The sequence below is a fragment of the Scomber scombrus genome, chromosome 18 (assembly GCF_963691925.1).
Source record: "Scomber scombrus chromosome 18, fScoSco1.1, whole genome shotgun sequence".
NCBI lineage: Eukaryota > Metazoa > Chordata > Actinopteri > Scombriformes > Scombridae > Scomber > Scomber scombrus.
Genome location: NC_084987.1, coordinates 21,890,106 through 21,904,281, shown reverse-complemented (window position 1 = coordinate 21,904,281; position 14,176 = coordinate 21,890,106). Strand labels below are relative to the sequence as shown.

At 40.7% G+C, this 14,176-nt stretch overlaps 2 protein-coding genes across 2 annotated transcripts; both read right to left on the bottom strand.

Moving 5' to 3' along the window:
* Nucleotides 1-359: 359 nt before the first annotated feature.
* On the bottom strand, nucleotides 360-7,665 carry zgc:171844 (uncharacterized protein LOC100151763 homolog). Its single transcript, XM_062439439.1, has 6 exons — nucleotides 7,587-7,665; nucleotides 4,899-5,019; nucleotides 2,061-2,134; nucleotides 1,659-1,773; nucleotides 989-1,059; nucleotides 360-478 (listed from the first exon to the last, which is right to left on the bottom strand). The coding sequence occupies exons 1-6, from the start codon at nucleotides 7,663-7,665 to the stop codon at nucleotides 360-362; spliced, it is 579 nt and encodes a 192-aa protein (XP_062295423.1).
* Nucleotides 7,666-8,380: 715 nt separating this feature from the next.
* mfsd6l (major facilitator superfamily domain containing 6-like) lies at nucleotides 8,381-13,529 on the bottom strand. Its single transcript, XM_062439028.1, has 2 exons — nucleotides 13,407-13,529; nucleotides 8,381-12,008 (listed from the first exon to the last, which is right to left on the bottom strand). Exon 2 carries the CDS (start codon nucleotides 11,930-11,932, stop codon nucleotides 10,127-10,129), a length of 1,806 nt encoding a protein of 601 aa, XP_062295012.1. The 5' UTR covers nucleotides 11,933-12,008; nucleotides 13,407-13,529; the 3' UTR covers nucleotides 8,381-10,126.
* Nucleotides 13,530-14,176: the final 647 nt, after the last annotated feature.

Sequence of the window (14,176 nt, the reverse complement as noted above, 5' to 3'; positions counted from 1 at the left end):
CTCACTGTGTCTCGTACATCACAAATGGATAATTGCACTGTCAGAGCAGCTGTTATAATATGTAATTACCTTAATGTGACAGGAACCATTAGTATATCAACAAGCTAGTCAGCTTCCCTGCTGCAAGATATACAAACACTGTATTTCACAGTAGCAAATCACATAAAGTATAGTAATACACGTCCATTACATGATGAGCACACACACACACACACACACACACACACACACACACACACACACACACACACACACACACACACACACGCACGCACGCACACACACACACACACACACACACACACACACACACACACACACATTTTCAGGTAGAATCCTGCTTTCGTCTGGGCGGCGTGTTACATGATGGAGCAGGTGAAGCCGCAGCAGTCTTTCAGTAGTGTAAGTCCAGTTTTAGTGATGAACGGCGTTGACATCTGCTGCGATTTGGACGCCGCCTTCTGATCTTGCAAAGCACCTGATTGACAAGGAGACGCAACCGTAAACTCTTATTCACCACAGCATGATCACGAGCCAGTATGAACAACACCAGGACCCTGAAACTGAAGCGGCTAAATGGAATTCAGCCATCATTCATTTTATTATTAACATCTGGCCAATGTTAAAGGCAAATATTGAAGTTTCAGCTGCAGAAAATATAGTAATTTGCGACGCACTTAGTAAATATCCCTCTGTAAGTTTGGAATCTATGAGGAAGTATGGAGATGAGGAACAATTATAGTAACTCATAAATCTTTCAATGTCTATGTGAGTATTGAATTAATCATTGAAAAATAACCCTAACCCTAATCCTAATTCAGGGATGACACCTGAACAACCAGTAGCAGTACACCCCTGTCCCAACTGTCTTCATCCTCTCACAAAAATGTCACAAGTGGAACTAAATGGTGACTACAAAGGTAACTAACTTGTTTTTATGTTTTATTGGACTCTTTGTTGCAAATGACAGCCTCGTGGTTAGACTCACCTTTCATAGCCGAGTTCTTTGGAAATCTGGACTCTAAGAAAGCTGCCATTTCTCTGTCTTCCTCTCTTTCCCTGAGAAGAAGAAGATTTCCTTTTTTAAATTTTATTTGTTACATCTTGTTAAATGTCACCGGACAGCATTTGAGAGAAACCTAGGTTGGAGTGACTAGTCCTCTAGAAGAGGATTTTAATCAACTGTGCATGACGTGTGATGTCTCCTCATTCCTTTTTTTCACATCCACAATGTATAATAAAGGAAGATGGCCTCTCACACACCCTGCAGTTTTTCTGAGAACAATCAAAACGTCAATAATGTGAATTTCTTCACAATAACAATAGATGAGGCCATTTGTCCAGCAGATCCTGTCACATGGCAGATTCAGACAGCACAGGTACTGAAAAGTGACTCAAAAGGTGAAGCATCAATAAAGTGTGAGGGGTCAAAAGTCATGGTCAGAGGACAAAAATGTAACAACATGCTAAAAGCTCATTGTTAAATTGTTAAAATGAGCTACGGCACCAATCTGAAGATTTAAGCCTTTAGAATTAGTCTTAATGAAAACCCATTGTCTTATCAACACACAGCACTGTAATGTCTGCGTGGGGCCTGTGAGTCAGTATAATACCACTTAGTCAAAGTCATTTTCCATCAATTGATTTAATGACCTCACCTCAGCCTCTCAAACTCCACGTCATCCACGAGGAAGTCTCTGGTCTCCACCAGCTTGTTGATCTGCTGCAGCACGTCCTCTTCCCTCTCCCTGTCCTCCTTGGACTTGTCTTTGTCTGGTCAAAAAAAAAAACACATGACAAGACTTAAAATACAACCCTGACAGAGTGTTAAAATGATAAATCTTACATTTTAGGACCATAAAACAGTCAGTACTATAGTCACGGACCACGGTATACATTCTGTGGAGTATTACTGTTGGAAGGTCTTTATGTGTCTCTTCAATGAAAATACAGCAAATAAAAACAGTATATATACCAACCAAAAGTCTGCAAAGTGTCTGCAGGTTGAACAGCTGGTGACAAACACCACAAAGGAAGGCAGCGACTGCTTTTTATCTTACCTGGAATTGAGACAAGTTTCTGCAGCTCCTTCTTAAGCTTTGTGATTTCTTTGCAGAGCTGAATGTCATCCATCCTACATGCAAAGAAACAAACAAAGGGGGGAAAAAGTCCCCCAAAACCATGAACAGATGCTTCACAGGAAATCAGCTTATTCTAGTGTAAAAATGATATATTACTGAAGGAATACGTTTTTTTCTTGATCTATCTGATTTTCTCTGGAACGTGACATGTTTTTCTCACGCATCAGTGTCTTAATAATGGGGAAAATTTTATTTCTACTGTCTTATTTATTATTTTTATGGATAATTAGGACTAGAGAAGATGCACTTCAAAGAAAAACATACAGCATCAATAAATATAACCTACAGTATCAAACTTCCTATGTTGTTGTATTGAGGAGTATTTGAGGCAAAAGCATTCACATTAAATTTACAGCATCTCCATCTGTGTATTTTTCACCAGGATCCTGTTGTTCCACTGTGACAGAAATCCCTACAGGCAGCAGCAGCATAATCTGATGAATGTTAAGTGGCATCAGTTTGACAGAGTGACACTGGTAGCTGTCAGTCATGAGCGCAATGACACAAACAATCCTTTGACTGGGGCTGCTTTCCCTGCAAGGCAGCCATAGAGTAAGGCATGATTTTCTACCCATCTCACTGTCAAAATGACATAGTTACTTGCAATTAAGTGCTCGTTAATATAGCCTCATTATTAAATAAGGAAAGCACAAAAAGGCTTTCAGATAAGAAAAGATCAGGACATAAGACATTAATGCAAATAAAGATAGTGTCTCTTCAAGGGGCGTAAAAACGTATAATATACTTTACATTATAGTAACAAAGTAATTTCCTTTGTACCTTTATAAAAGATGTGCTTATCAAACAAAACAACACTGGACTCAGATGTTAGGCTCAGATGGCTGTGAGATCCCTGAGTTTATTAGCTGAAATAATGCCGCTACGCTGCCCTCCGTGAATGAATCACACCTGACAGTATCAGATCTCATTTCACCGTCTGACTCTGATGCGGATTTCAAAACATCAGGAGCCTGTCAGATGAGTGTTTGTCTGTGTGTGTGTGTGTGTGTGTGTGTGTGTGTGTGTGTGTGTGTTTAAGTGTGTGGAGGAGCTGCTGTTACAGTGATGGCAAAAAGAGGAAAATGACTCTGATAGAAATATATACTCTGAGCTGTTGATTTAATAAAATGGGTTTCACTTGAGTGTACTTCAGCAGTTTATATTTCAGGATGAGTCATATGCTCCCACCCAGGAGTGTTTATTCCAAATTTATTTATATGAAAGAAGTTTTGTTCATGTCATAATCAGCCTAAAGGATGGCGCTGCATCAATCACCAAAGTAGGGCTGGTAAATATATTGATATTATATCATAATATGAGATAGACATCATCTTAGATTTTGGATATTGTAATATGGTGATATGGCATATTTTCTTTTCCTGGTTTTAATAGTACAATGATGTCATTTTATGAACTCAACAGACTGTTCTAGCTGCTTTTTACCTACTTATTCTTTATATTCACATTACTGATGTTATTTATCCAGAATTCTCATTGTGTAAATATTTAGTGAAAGCACCAGAAATCCCTCCAATACTGCTGCAATATTGATATTAAGGTATTTGGTCAAAAATATTGCGATATTTGATTTTGTCCATATCGCCCAGCCTTATCCTTACGGAAGCAGTGGTAAAAAAAAAAACTAAAAAAACAAAACACTAATAATTTTTTAACAGTGGAAAAAAAAGAACTCAAATATTTCCCATAATTTCTAAAAAGTATTGTCAAACATGTCTGGAATTGAGTTTTTGGAGTGTTTCTTGCCCAACTCTTCAAAGTCATCAAACTTTTTACCAAAGCAAATTTCCCAAAATTTCAAACCAATCAGATCTGACTGTAATTATTATTACTATAATTCTACCTCAGGAATGTAAGAGTAATTAGTTTCCACATTGTAGAGTTTCGTTGTTTTATCAAATGCCCCTCATCCCATGATATCTGCAATTACTGTCTGTGCTGCAGAGTTCATATCATACATATCAACACATGCACAGCGGGATCAGCTGGGATTGCTCGTCACCTTTCACCCTGATATATGTTGTCATGAACCACACCACTTTGATTTGATTGTGGAGGCTCAGACTAGTCATTTTAAAGGTTTGAGCAGCGATACCCCAAGCAAAAGTCATTATCCTCTACTTCTCTGATTCATCGCCATGCTACATTATGCAGTGCTGGTCGCCCCCACCTTCATCCTCACAGAAAGAGTGAAAATAATTAAAAGCAAGGATGAGAGAGAAAGGAGAAAAGGGCATCTTTTTAGATCTGAAAAAACAGTGGATATGTATGTGTGTGATGTGTGTATGTGTGTGTGTGTGTGTGTGTGTGTGTGTGCAAGAAGACCTTAAATAACACTCCTTTTTATGTTTTCTTCACACACTTTCTGCCATCATGCACATGGCTGCTCTCAGTCTTGGTGTCTGACAGTCGTGGTGCATCTTCTCATATTCCCTGAGGGACCGCTAACAGTATGTCTGTGCATTGAGATCCCTGTACAGCAGAGCTTTGCTGTATGTGTGGGTGCAGAGGACCAAACAGTGGAACATCACATGACAGAAGAGGAGCATGTATTATCCCCTTGGGGTCTAATGCCGTCACTGTTTGTCACAATGTGAAAAACCCCTCCTCAAAAAAACCCCCAGCTCCTCCAAAAACACCATTTGGGAACATTTAAAAAAAAACAACCTAGATATGATCTGTAGTTATGTGTTTGTTGTGTTTTGAGATGCATTTAAATATCGAAGAAGGAGATCTTACATGTATCTCAGCTCCGATTCTCTCCGCACGAGGATGTCTCGTATCCGCTCGATTTTGAACAGCTCTCCTTCAATGTCCCCGATTGTATTTGTGGAGTCGGCCATCGAAATGACATCTTCAGCTGAAAGAAAGACACATTCATCGGGGTCTGATGATGGGATTGTGAGATTTCAGTTCTTCTTGTGCCAAATTTATAGTGCTGAATGTAAAGAAACCCATACAGTGTACAGTAGAGTGATTTCAGGTGAAATCGAGGCTGGCAGTTCCTCCTGTCATGTGACCTGGAGCTGTTTTACAAGAACCATCACTTTATCAATAAGCAGTGTTTTTATTATATCAGCTGTCATCTGTTTAAATCTGTTGCCTGAGACAAGCCATAGTAACTCTATCATAATGTGGCGACTGCATAAACAAACAAATAAAACACCTGTTATCCTCAGGAGTCCTCAGTAGAGCAAAGATACATTTCCATTAAAGGATCAGTGATGGCATGTGAGCAGGGAGGATACCAGGATCAATATAAGCTCGATCTCAACATAATGAACTGCAGAACAACAGCAAACACTTCGACATTGAATCACAGGAAAAGCAAAGGTTTAAGTAATAACCTTTTTTAACGACATTAAATGGTTCAGTTCCAGGCTCTGGTATTTTGCATGCTGGCTCACTAGCATTACATATCGGGCATAATGATTACATACAGTGGCATAATGATTGAATACCATAGGTCAACATTTTACAGGAGTTCTCATTTCCTGAGTTAGATGAGAAGTATTGATACTCTCATCTAACTGTTAGGAAGAAAGTGAGTGAGTGTATTTCCTCTAAAGAACTATAGCAAACTAATTTATTGCATTCAATATGTTCAATAAAGCACCTGCGTTGTTTATCAAGGGTCTCGAGAGACTCTTGACATTTTAAAAACTTCCTAAATATCTACAGGTAATCCCAAAACCAATGAAATTCTGAATTGAACAGTCCAATGATCCTTGTTCAGCTCTAAACATTAACACTGTGGATCAAATGCACCATCCTGTAATGATTTGATCTGAGCTCTGAGGATACTTCCCCCTCCTGTGATTCTTACAGCATTTCAGCATCACTGAATAACTGCACTGCCCCCCCCCCTCCCCCTCCCTCCTGCAGCCTCCCACTCCTCACCAGGAGCGATGAGTCATCCAGCAGCTCGGATTGGCTTTTAATTACCTGACCTTGTATGAAAAGACATTACAATTATACAAAGTGAATCACTGGAGATATCAGAGCTGCACAAACACACAACCTGCCAAACCCACACAAGTGTCTAGTGATGCCACAACTTTATTTGTCCGCATGTGTATTACTACACACCCATTAATTATCGGTGGTTGGGTTGGTATTTCTGGCAGTGATGAGTTCCTGTTTGCATTATTCACTCCAAGCCTTACAACAGGCTCCAAGACATTTGTCAAATTTGTCCTTGGCCTTTAATGCCATGCTGACACTTTTAAATATACTTATTCTACATCAGGTTTGTGCAAATACATGTTGTCTTTAGATGTCATTCCCTTTGTGCTTCACGATATGTCTAAATCACATTTAACTGATGTCAGTAGCCTATTAGGGACAGTTTAACTATTTGTTGCCTGGGTCTACATCTGTGTCTACCATCTCAAGGCTATTTCTTACATTTTCTCTTTTTATATTCTCAATGAATGTTTGTCCATTTTCATTTTAAAGATTGACAGACATGCAGTGAGTTTGAGTGGCCAAAATAACCTGAAAATGTACTCATAGTGTTATATTTGTGGCCAAAATGAATATAGTGAGTCACAAACAGATATAATAATAATAATAATAATAATAATAATAATAATAATAATAATAATAATAAGTATATATTTTTATAGGATACATTAATTTAGATGAGCTCAGGAGAAATGAAGGATCAATACACCCTCTATCTGTATCTGAGTTAATAACCTGATATGTTTCCCGTAGATTTTGTAACTTGATTTTAGGGGTCCAACACCCATGGGTCTAAAATCCGAAAAGTTTCCTAGTGGTTTTCTGGGGATTATTTATCTGGTACCAGTGGTAGGTATATCGAAATATATTAAGAAAAAAAAAAGCTCAATTATTATTATTATTACTAGAATTTTGCTTGCCTTTAGACACATTTCACACTTTTGTATATTCAGCTGACCTGCTGTGCAGTGATTAAAATATCATTTTAATCTAGCAATTAATTTGAATTAATCAGACCATTGAACACTATCTCTGATTGTACCAAATAACATAAATATTCTCAGAAATCTTCATGGCAATTATTTAGAAATGATAGACCTGGTTGCCTTTTCTGATTCAAATAAGGCAAGAAAAGTAAATGAATTAAAATGATGCCAGTATTGCATAATTGCATTCCTGACACTGTGGGAGGCCACCAATAGGCTACATGTAGATTGCATTACTTCATAACATATATGACATACTAGGGGCAACAAGTCTAAACCCCCCAGTGTGTATAATCCTGACTACAGCCCTGCTGACAGGTGACTTCAACATGCTGACAGTGAAGATCTGCAGGGACCTGGAGCTTCATTGCTCTCTGCTGAAAGTTGGTGCTACATTATTCAGTAACACTACTAAGCATGCATCCTCTTCAATTTACACACAACACATCTGTAGTGGACGCCACTCAAAACTCACCTGGTTTCTCCGTCGCTCCGTCCACTTGGGTCATTTCCAAAGAACCGTATTGTTTAGATGATTTTCTCTCTTTTTCCATATTTCTTCAAAAAAATACTGTCCCTTTCAGACACTCTGCACAAAACAAGTTTAAACTGACTGTTGCCTGAAAATAAGTATTAGAACGTATTGGCTGAGAGTCCATGCAGCATTGTCGTTACATGTGAGGGAGTGCAGGCGGAGCTGCCAGCAGATGCTGAATCAAACCCACAGTGGTGGATCTCATGCTCAGCACTGAGGACCTGATGCAGCTGACCACCGCTCCGAGGCGCCACCTGCTGACCGACACAGACTATAACACGCCCGATGATTACCTACAGAAAGTAAGAAACGTGGAAAACTACACATGAATCCATGAAAACAGCTGACTTCTCATGGCTGAAATGTCTGGGATTAAATCAGTGGATAAAAGATTTTGAGCTTGTGAAGCTGACTTTAGTGAGATTAAGTCTGTAATCTTGTGAACCTGGAAAACACTATAAGAATTCAAGTTTGTGAACGTGGAGAATGACGAGTGTAGAAAAAAAATATGTGCAGATAAAATGTGAGCACAAATTATATCAACAGTGGTTACACAAAGAGAAAAAAACATGAAGCACTTTTTGAACATCCGAGTGCAGATTGAAAGAAAAGCAAGAAAGTGCGCATGAAATTCAGAAATTTATTCAGTCTCTTCCTCCATATGCTTAACAAACAACATCACGGACAGAATGATTGAAATGACACACATCTGATATTTTAATGGTCTGCTGCGCTCTAACCACTACAGCAGCACTCTCCACGGGAGAATCGAGGCTGTCTTTCATCATGAGTCTCACATCACGCCTGAGTTCAGCTGTTAACGACGTACTGGGGATGACTTGATTTTATGCAGCCGAGCCCTTTGCGGAGCCAGACAGATGTTCGGGGGAGCGCAGCGTGCATCTGTCTGCATGCGGGGGCTGTCGCTGGGCCACAGGTAGCACTGTCCCACACCTGGGAGAAGCGTTCATTCATTCATTTACTCCACAGCTGTGTGTAAACTGACAGTCAGATCATTCTCACCACTGCCAGAAACTCATATCATTCAAATTATATGACAGAACAAGAATATTACAAGACGCAGACTCATTATTGTTTCTATAATGGGTGAGCAATGTTTGTGTTTAAAGCAGAGGGAGGTTCAGGAATGAGGATATCTTTCTTGAATCACATGATTTGGATGGAAAGCAAACATTTATTTTGGCTGCTGGTTGCAATTTCATGTGAAGTCAGCGACCGCTTGATTATCTATTGATTGCAAATATACAAGGGAGATCATGTTAGAGTCACACACCAACATTTACCGACATTTTTCAGATGTAATACTTTTAGATATTTGCAGCAACAAGAAGATACATCATTCTTTGAGCATATTAGTTTACTCTTCACAGTATCCATGTTAGCAACAGCTTAAATTCAAATAACTCAGCGGACCCATCATATGAAACTTTATGGGCAAAAGAAAATAACCTGAATAACATTATTACTATATATATTTAGCATAGATACATAGTAATTACAGGTTTAACATTTCTAACTCAATACAACTGTGTCAAAAGTGTTATCTTGTTTCCTAACAAGTCAAAATGAACCTATTGACACAAGGTATGTTTAATACTAACTCAAATACAGGTTACACAAAGCTTTTCTGTCACATATTTGCAAACACAGATGCCCTCTAAATGTTCTGCATACAGTACCGGTCAAAAGTTGAGATGCTTTTTAATTCAAGAGAATGGGAAAGGTTTGTCCAACCAACTTTTGACTGGTACTGCACATCTGCACACGACTGCATAACACAACAATCTGAACACTCGGACGTGGGTTTGAATGTGCTGCAGGTAAATACACATCACTGAAAGCTAATTGTTTAATTATTTTTATCAGGCCACACACTGTTTAGATTCCAAAAAAAACAGTTAGTGGTGACTTTAGAGGAAGGTAAACCGACTGTGGGTGTGGTGAGGATACCAAGTGTAGTCTAGCCTCACCTTGTGTATACGTGTTGTATTTACACTCCCTGTGAAAGGATTCAGTGTTCTTATTGTCATGATGAGCTGTTGACTTGCCTGGTGGTACTGAGTCCTCCTTCTGCCCACCTATAATCCTGCTCCCTTGTTTGCTTTATAAAGAATGACTGCTTATGCAAATGTTCGGAGCTCAGGAGGCTTGGAGATGAATCCCAAAATCCATCAGTGAGTCTGTCACTTGCAGGCTGATGAAACACCAAGACAGACAGATGAGATGCCACGACATTTAATTCTAATGCAAAAGATGACATAATGAGAGTTAAAAGTCAGCATGAACCTGTTAGGGAAGGAAATCGATTGTCCCGCTATTATTAAGAGTGACATGTCTGTAAGTGAGAGTGCAAAACCATCTGACTCCATGTTGACACAATTTATTCTATGAAGTTAATCCCTTCCATCTACTGTAGTAAATGCTTTAACGCATCACTTAATGCTGTCACGCTGTGCAGTTCAGTGGTTTATCCTCCTTCCATAGTTGTTATTGCTTTTGTCATCTTCCATTGCTTTATCCAGCCAGTCTCTCTCCTGTTCAGACTCAGAGTCGCTGGCTTCACTTGCTTCAGTTGCCAAAAGGCGAGAATAGTTAATCCTGCGTTGGCGAGGAGCTTTCCACTGGAGCAGAGGCAGACATACACACCACACCATCAGACCCACTGCGACTCCTCTGAACAGCCACTCCAGCCCAAACCTCTGGACCACGAACCCTCCAGCGAAGCTCCCCAGCCCGCTTCCCAGCTCTAGAGAGAGCGTACTGTAGACCCTCCTCACACTCCTCTCAGCCCCCGGTGTGGCAACATCTTCACACTGGACACTCACAGCCCACCAGAGGGCTCCGCTGCTGAAACAGCTCAAAACCTGAGCGGGAAGCGCGGCCCACGGCCCCCACAGGAAGGAGTAATAGAAGCACTGCAACCCCAGACATGCAGCCCCCACTGCGAGCACCCGTCCTGGGCTGAGGAGCTTGGACAGTCGGCCCGCCAGCAGAGGAAAGGAGGCCTGTGAGAGCAGAGCGAGGGCTAGAGACAATCCCATGTGCAGCTCACTGCTCCCGTGATCCTGCATCTGCCACAAGAGGAAGTTATCCACGGCCGAGCCCGCCATCCCAGCCAGCAGGGTGGTGACGGTACAGAGCAGAGCACGGGGGGAGGCACGCACCAGCTGCACAGCTTTAAGTAGCCCGTTGGCCTTGTCCCGCTTCTTGTTCAGGTAGAGAGGCAGGAGGGTCGCCACGGGCAGAGCCAGAGCTGTCACACCAGCATAGCAGAAGAAATGTACGGCGCTCCTGGAGATCTGACCTGCTATGAGACAGCTTAACTGGCTAACCAGCGACCCCACTCCCACGACCCCACACGCTGCTCCCAGTAAACCCCACACCCTGGTGCTGCTGTATCGGTCCGAGGCATCGGCGAAATCGAGATATTCATACAGGCCGTCGTCTGCCGTCCACTCTAGAGGGGCTGAAACAAACTCCCACATGGACACAGTGATGAGTAACAAGAAGAAGAGTTTGTGTTGAGCGTACATCATCTTTAACCTGCTCATGAAGTCAAAATGATTCTCTTTGTCCTGCTCTGGTTGTTCCTCTGATTTAAACTTGGATCGTTTATTCCTCTCTAAAGTTGCCAGAGGGCTGGTGGTATGAAACACGACAGAGCTGCTGATGTTGGGCTCTTTAAGAGTGTTGTTGACCGCCTCAGATAACTGAGGATGAGGTGTTTTATTATCATGCTGTGAAGTTTTGTTCATCACAACAGGAGCAGATTTATTACCACCAGGTGTCTTCGCAGGAAAAGTGACCCCAGTGTGAGAATTGGCAGTTGTGTTGATTTTTGGGCGGGTTCCAGTCGATAGAGTCGTGGGTCCTACGCTACTCATGAGCCTGTGATCACCCGCACCTTGAGTCGGACCGCTATTCCGATCAGACACGTTGCAGGCGGCGCTTTGTGTGTTTACATCCGCGGAGGGGATGAGAAGCAGAGCCAGAGCGACTGCTGCCGAACACACCAGACAGCCAATGATCACCGTCCGCCTCTTGTTGTAGTGCTTGGACAGCAGGCTCGTCACGGGGCACCACATCACCGTTATGAGGTGTTTGGTCCCCATGACGACGCCGGTCATCGCAGGAGTCAGGCCCTGCTGTCTGAAGTACAGGGTGAGGAAGGGGAGCAGGCAGGCTTTGGCACAGGAGCACAGGAAGGTGAAGGTGCCTGCCAGAGCGAGGGCACGCTTGACGTTTATCTGCTTGTTCCTCTTCATGATTGTGAGACTGATGACTGGTGAGCTCACAGTGTGTCCAAATAGGTTTCACATGGAGCGGCTGATTGGATGCAAGCTGAGAGACACACACACACGGACAGACAAAGAGATACACAAGTAACATTTGGTGTTAATGCCATGTTAGTGCTTTTTCATATCCCCTTCTTTCCTCACACCTACAAAAGGCTCAACCTTCTCTAAACTTGAGGGTATTCATTCAGTAGGGGCAGAAGTCTTGTAAGTCTTCTTATTTCTAGCAGTTTATACTACAGGAAAAATACAATAGACCTAAAACATTTATTTCAGTTCATTTTAAGTGTGAATTACCAAACAGCACTTGATGATACAGATAAATGTCAATGTGAAGTCAATTGTGAACTCCAAAAAGAAAAAGAGACCAACTATACATTTTAAACTCACCCTCCATGAAGGCCTATACACAAATGTGGAAAAAACACCTGTGTGAAACAATATTTGAATGCACCTGGGCCTTCAGTCAGTGTTTATACCATAACACAAACACACACACACACACACACACACACACACTCACTCTATAAATGCTATGCAGTGCTTAATCCAAGTTAATATGTTACACAGGTTTTGCCATCCCAAAATATTTTAGAAATTTGGCAGGAGTACTAGCGAAAAGTGTATAATATAATTTTGCCCAAAGCACTATAAGCCTTATTTCCTGCTCTGAGTTGACTATCTAGTGGGAGGAAATTTTCATAATTGATTTTCTGTTTGTTTGAAGACTTTTCATTTGGTTAACTTCGTGTTACTGTGTGCTTGCCATGATCTAATACACTGCCTTTACACATACCGACTAACGTGTGAATACCAAGCTTCAGCATATCACATTTGGAACAAAACCCCAAAAAACTAACACCTTTTGTAAGTGAAAGGCATCAATTATTTTTTGTTTGTTTTTAGCAGATGCAAAGTTGTTACAGTTATAAAAGTACATTTTGATGCTTTCTGCACTTAATATTGAACTAATGAAAAGAGCCTGGTGATGCAGGAGTCCCTGAAGTCCTCCTCTCATATTATTTTGACTTAGTTTGAATTTATCTGTAGGCTATTTGTGTATATATGCATATATAAAGAGTAATTGTTTTTGTTTCCTCATTCTGCATAATTCATTTCTTGATACTCTTCCTTGATTTACTCAGAAGTAGAGTTGATGAAGTATTGCACCACCAGTTATTTTATTGTCACTTTAGTCCTCAGTATTTGCTTACAGTTATTTGTATCAGCACAGGTGAAACAAACATGCAAGTATACAAATATGCTATACAAATAAAAAGTGCAGTATTATTCTACAGAGACAAACAGATAAAAGAAACAGCTCGGTCAGTAACACCTGTCAGGCTGGATGTACCTGCTGCATATCAAGATGTAGAGTCCACTAGTCCACGTCACGTCCACTTTTTCACATAATTAAAAAAGAGAGACAATTTTTAAGATTTACCTTTTGACCTCGGCCCGCACAAAGTTCCTTAAACTTTCCTACTGGTCATTCTCCATCATCTTCTCGGTTTTCTGCATCAAAGATGAAGTCTTTTTTTGTGTTTTGAGAGGAGCGCACCTGTCGCCGTCTGGACGGTGAAAGCGCCCAACTGTACGAGTAATTTTACACCTGGAGATAAGTTTCCATGACTACAGCGCCTCCTACTGGTGTGGATGTCTCTCTGCGCCACACAGAGAGGGAAAAACAGCTCCCAATAATTTCTTGAGGTACTGAAAAGCACATTTTAACCATTTGAGATATTCTGGATAGGTTTTGCCCACTAAAGGATGCATTCATATATATATATATATATATATATATATTGCTTACACATTCCCAGTAAACCCCTTAACTTTACTTTACATATCAACCAGTAATTTGGTAGACAGTGGATCATAGTGTGGGAACCTGGAAATGTAAATCCTTGTTTAACCAGTGGCTTCAATTCAAATGTTTGAAAAGCTCTCAAAAAGTGTACTACATTTTCGTGGGGATTGATCAATTTAGTGTCATATGCCTATATATATTTAATGGTATAAGTGTGCTCTTCATTTTAAGCAACTGCAAATGTGTGTGTCTGATGTTTCCAAGAAAAGTTATTAAGCATTAAATAGAGATAAATTAAGAGAGAAAAATATACAGGTGTGAGGGTGTCAAAATGCTACAGGTGTGATGCTGATAAAGAGCATGTTAACTTTCCCATTGCAAATGAGAGAAGAATTATTTAATGT

Coding starts and splice junctions, on each gene's coding strand:
- zgc:171844 (XM_062439439.1), bottom strand. CDS start 7,665: ATGGAAAAAGAGAGAAAATCATCTAAACAATACGGTTCTTTGGAAATG. Junction 5,020..7,586: donor CGGAGCGACGGAGAAACCAG/GTGAGTTTTGAG, acceptor TCTTTCTTTCAG/CTGAAGATGTCATTTCGATG. Junction 1,060..1,658: donor GTGGAGTTTGAGAGGCTGAG/GTGAGGTCATTA, acceptor TCTTCTTCTCAG/GGAAAGAGAGGAAGACAGAG.
- mfsd6l (XM_062439028.1), bottom strand. CDS start 11,932: ATGAAGAGGAACAAGCAGATAAACGTCAAGCGTGCCCTCGCTCTGGCA.